Raw genomic sequence first — 2,452 nt, 5'->3', positions numbered from 1 at the left:
TTTCTTATTTCGTATTGTTAAAAACAATGACTGTGAATAAAATCATATAATCAAATAACGTATTTATGACCAGTTAAAAGTAGAAAAGCAGGATGAGCAGCTCCCTCTGCTGGACGGAAGAGTGCGAGGCGCTCGGGTGTGTTTCACTGATAAACTTTCTTTCTTTCTTTCTTTCTTTCTTTCTTTTCTTTCTTTCTTTCTTTCTTTCTTTCTTTCTTTCTTTCTTTCTTTCTTTCTTTCTTTCTTTCTTTCTTTCTTTCTTTCATTTCTTTCTTTCTTTCTTTCTTTCTTTCTTTCTTTCTATCTTCCTTCCTTTGCTCCGCCCATCCTGACACGTGATTGGACGCCCGCGGTGTGATTGACAGCTCGAGCAGGACACCTGCGGCCCATGCGCGAGGGGGACGCGGGGACGCGGCGCGTTCAGTGACGGATCCTCGCGCTCTCCGGTGTGTCTGCACCGCAGAATGACTCTGTAGGAAGCGTCTCTTCGCTCGCCTCCCCATTCTTCCTCCTCGCGGGCTGGAGATGGACGCGTCTGCGGCGAAGGGAAGCGCGCCGGTGCCGGACATCTGCCCGCTGGACCGGTTCGACCCCACCCGAGCTAAGACCCGTGCCAGTGTGAGCTGGCTGCTGAGCCGGAGCCGCGGACCTGAAGGTAACCCTGCGCGTGCGTGTGACTGTCCGCAGCATCAGCACCGCCATCCAGCATCCGCGCGCGCCCGCTGACGCAGCGGCTTTAACAGAGACAGAGACGCGGGTGTGTGTGTGTGTGTGTGTGTGTGTGTGTGTTTGAGAGGTTTATTCCGTTAGTGCTCGAGATGGGCGCGTGTACCGGAGCGCAGGGCGTCACCACGGCTGTAACGCATGACTCGGGAGCTGATCATGTAACGGCGCTGAAGCAGCAGTTCGAGCACATTACAACAGCACACAGTGATCCCGAACCCCCAAATACTAACACACACACACACGCACGCGCGCGGCCGTGTCTTTGTTTTGGCACGCGCGGGCGTCAGGGGCGTCAGCGGAGCGTCCCGCTCACTTCTGTCTCTCCAGAAGCGTCTTTAAAACGAATCAGACATTAGACAAATAATGACTCGAGTAATGCCAGTGTGACATCGATCTCATATAAATATAAAGATCTTAAACTCTTATTATTATCATTAATATTAATGCTGGCTCTGTAATACCTGACTGTAAACCGGTCATCTCTGTGAGAATGATGATGGTCATCCGGTCAGTCAGGAGGATGTGGATCTCTTGACAGGGTTTGTTTGGTGAGAATGACCCAGAAACACATCATCCGCCCAAACCTACAGTATGATCTGACTGGTGAATAGAGACCGGATCACAGATGTGTGTCTGGAGAACTGGAGAGGAGAGAAGTGCTTGTTCAGCTCTGGTGATGATCAGTGTTGGGAAGGTTACTTTGAAAATGTAATAGGTTACAGATTACAAGTTACCCTGTTTAAAATGTAATAGTAGTGTAACTTTTTCAATTACTTTATTAAAGTAATGTAACTAATTACTTTTGAGTACTTTTTGATTACTTTTGTAATAATTTTGATTACTTTTAAATACAGTTATCTAATAAGCATGTGACGTATTCTGTGTAATAAACTCCTGAAACATTGGTGTTTTTTTTTAAACTGCTGTCTCTGTATATGATGATAGTTTTTTCAAAATAAGTAAAATGCACATGAAGTGACACAGAGCAGTTCTAGAAATGATGTTTATGTGCTCGTGTACTCCTATATTGAGGCAGCAGAGGTTGAAAACACTGCGAGCTTCAGTAGGCCTATGTGTAGAAAATGAAACCATGTCTTTGCCATTAATTTACAGGAGGGGCGGACCGGGAAAAAAATTCAGACTGGACAATTCAAACTCATACAAACAAATTCATGGACAAAACAATTTTTTATCTATTTTAAATCTTTAATTTGGGGACATGCAAAATAATTATAAGTTCTCTCCTGAACTGCACCTTCACTTCCATTTTTCTCTTCAGTTTCTTTATTTTGCCCTGTTATCCATCTCTCTCATGACTTTAATACTCAAGATTGAACAAAACTATACTTTACAATACAATACTCTCTACAATACTACAATATCTTTATAGAAAAATCCTATATATAATCCATATTTTTCCCTTACAAAAATTAACCATGCTTTTATTAGCCTATATAAAAGTAAAATAACCTTGAGTAATTTTTTTTTTTTTTTTTTTTTTTTTTTTTTGCAAATGGATTTGTATTTATTTTTAAATACATTTGTAAAATAATTTTACATTTTTGGTTATCACAGTTAAACAATAGTAACCATTTTCTCTGAATTTATAGTTAAATATTAAAATGTTAATTTTCGTAAGGGTTGTGTTGTTGTCTGTCGTAGCTCCCCCTAAACCTATAAAAAAAATCTGAATTTTTTTCAGCTAAATTACTACTGTAACATTACA

The 2,452-nt window shown here is 41.3% G+C and overlaps 1 protein-coding gene across 2 annotated transcripts in view; it reads left to right on the top strand.

Moving 5' to 3' along the window:
* Nucleotides 1-338: 338 nt before the first annotated feature.
* The window catches only part of LOC132144184 (calmodulin-regulated spectrin-associated protein 3), a 20,286-nt gene continuing 18,172 nt past the window's right edge, over nucleotides 339-2,452 (top strand). For both annotated transcript variants that reach the window (XM_059554951.1, XM_059554950.1), the window contains exon 1: nucleotides 339-655. In XM_059554951.1, the coding sequence (XP_059410934.1) occupies nucleotides 526-655 (130 nt within the window). In that variant the 5' untranslated portion in view covers nucleotides 339-525. The remainder of the gene's footprint in view (nucleotides 656-2,452) is intronic.

Source organism: Carassius carassius, chromosome 7, assembly GCF_963082965.1.
Source record: "Carassius carassius chromosome 7, fCarCar2.1, whole genome shotgun sequence".
Lineage (NCBI taxonomy): Eukaryota > Metazoa > Chordata > Actinopteri > Cypriniformes > Cyprinidae > Carassius > Carassius carassius.
This window is presented reverse-complemented; position numbering and strand designations above follow the sequence as displayed.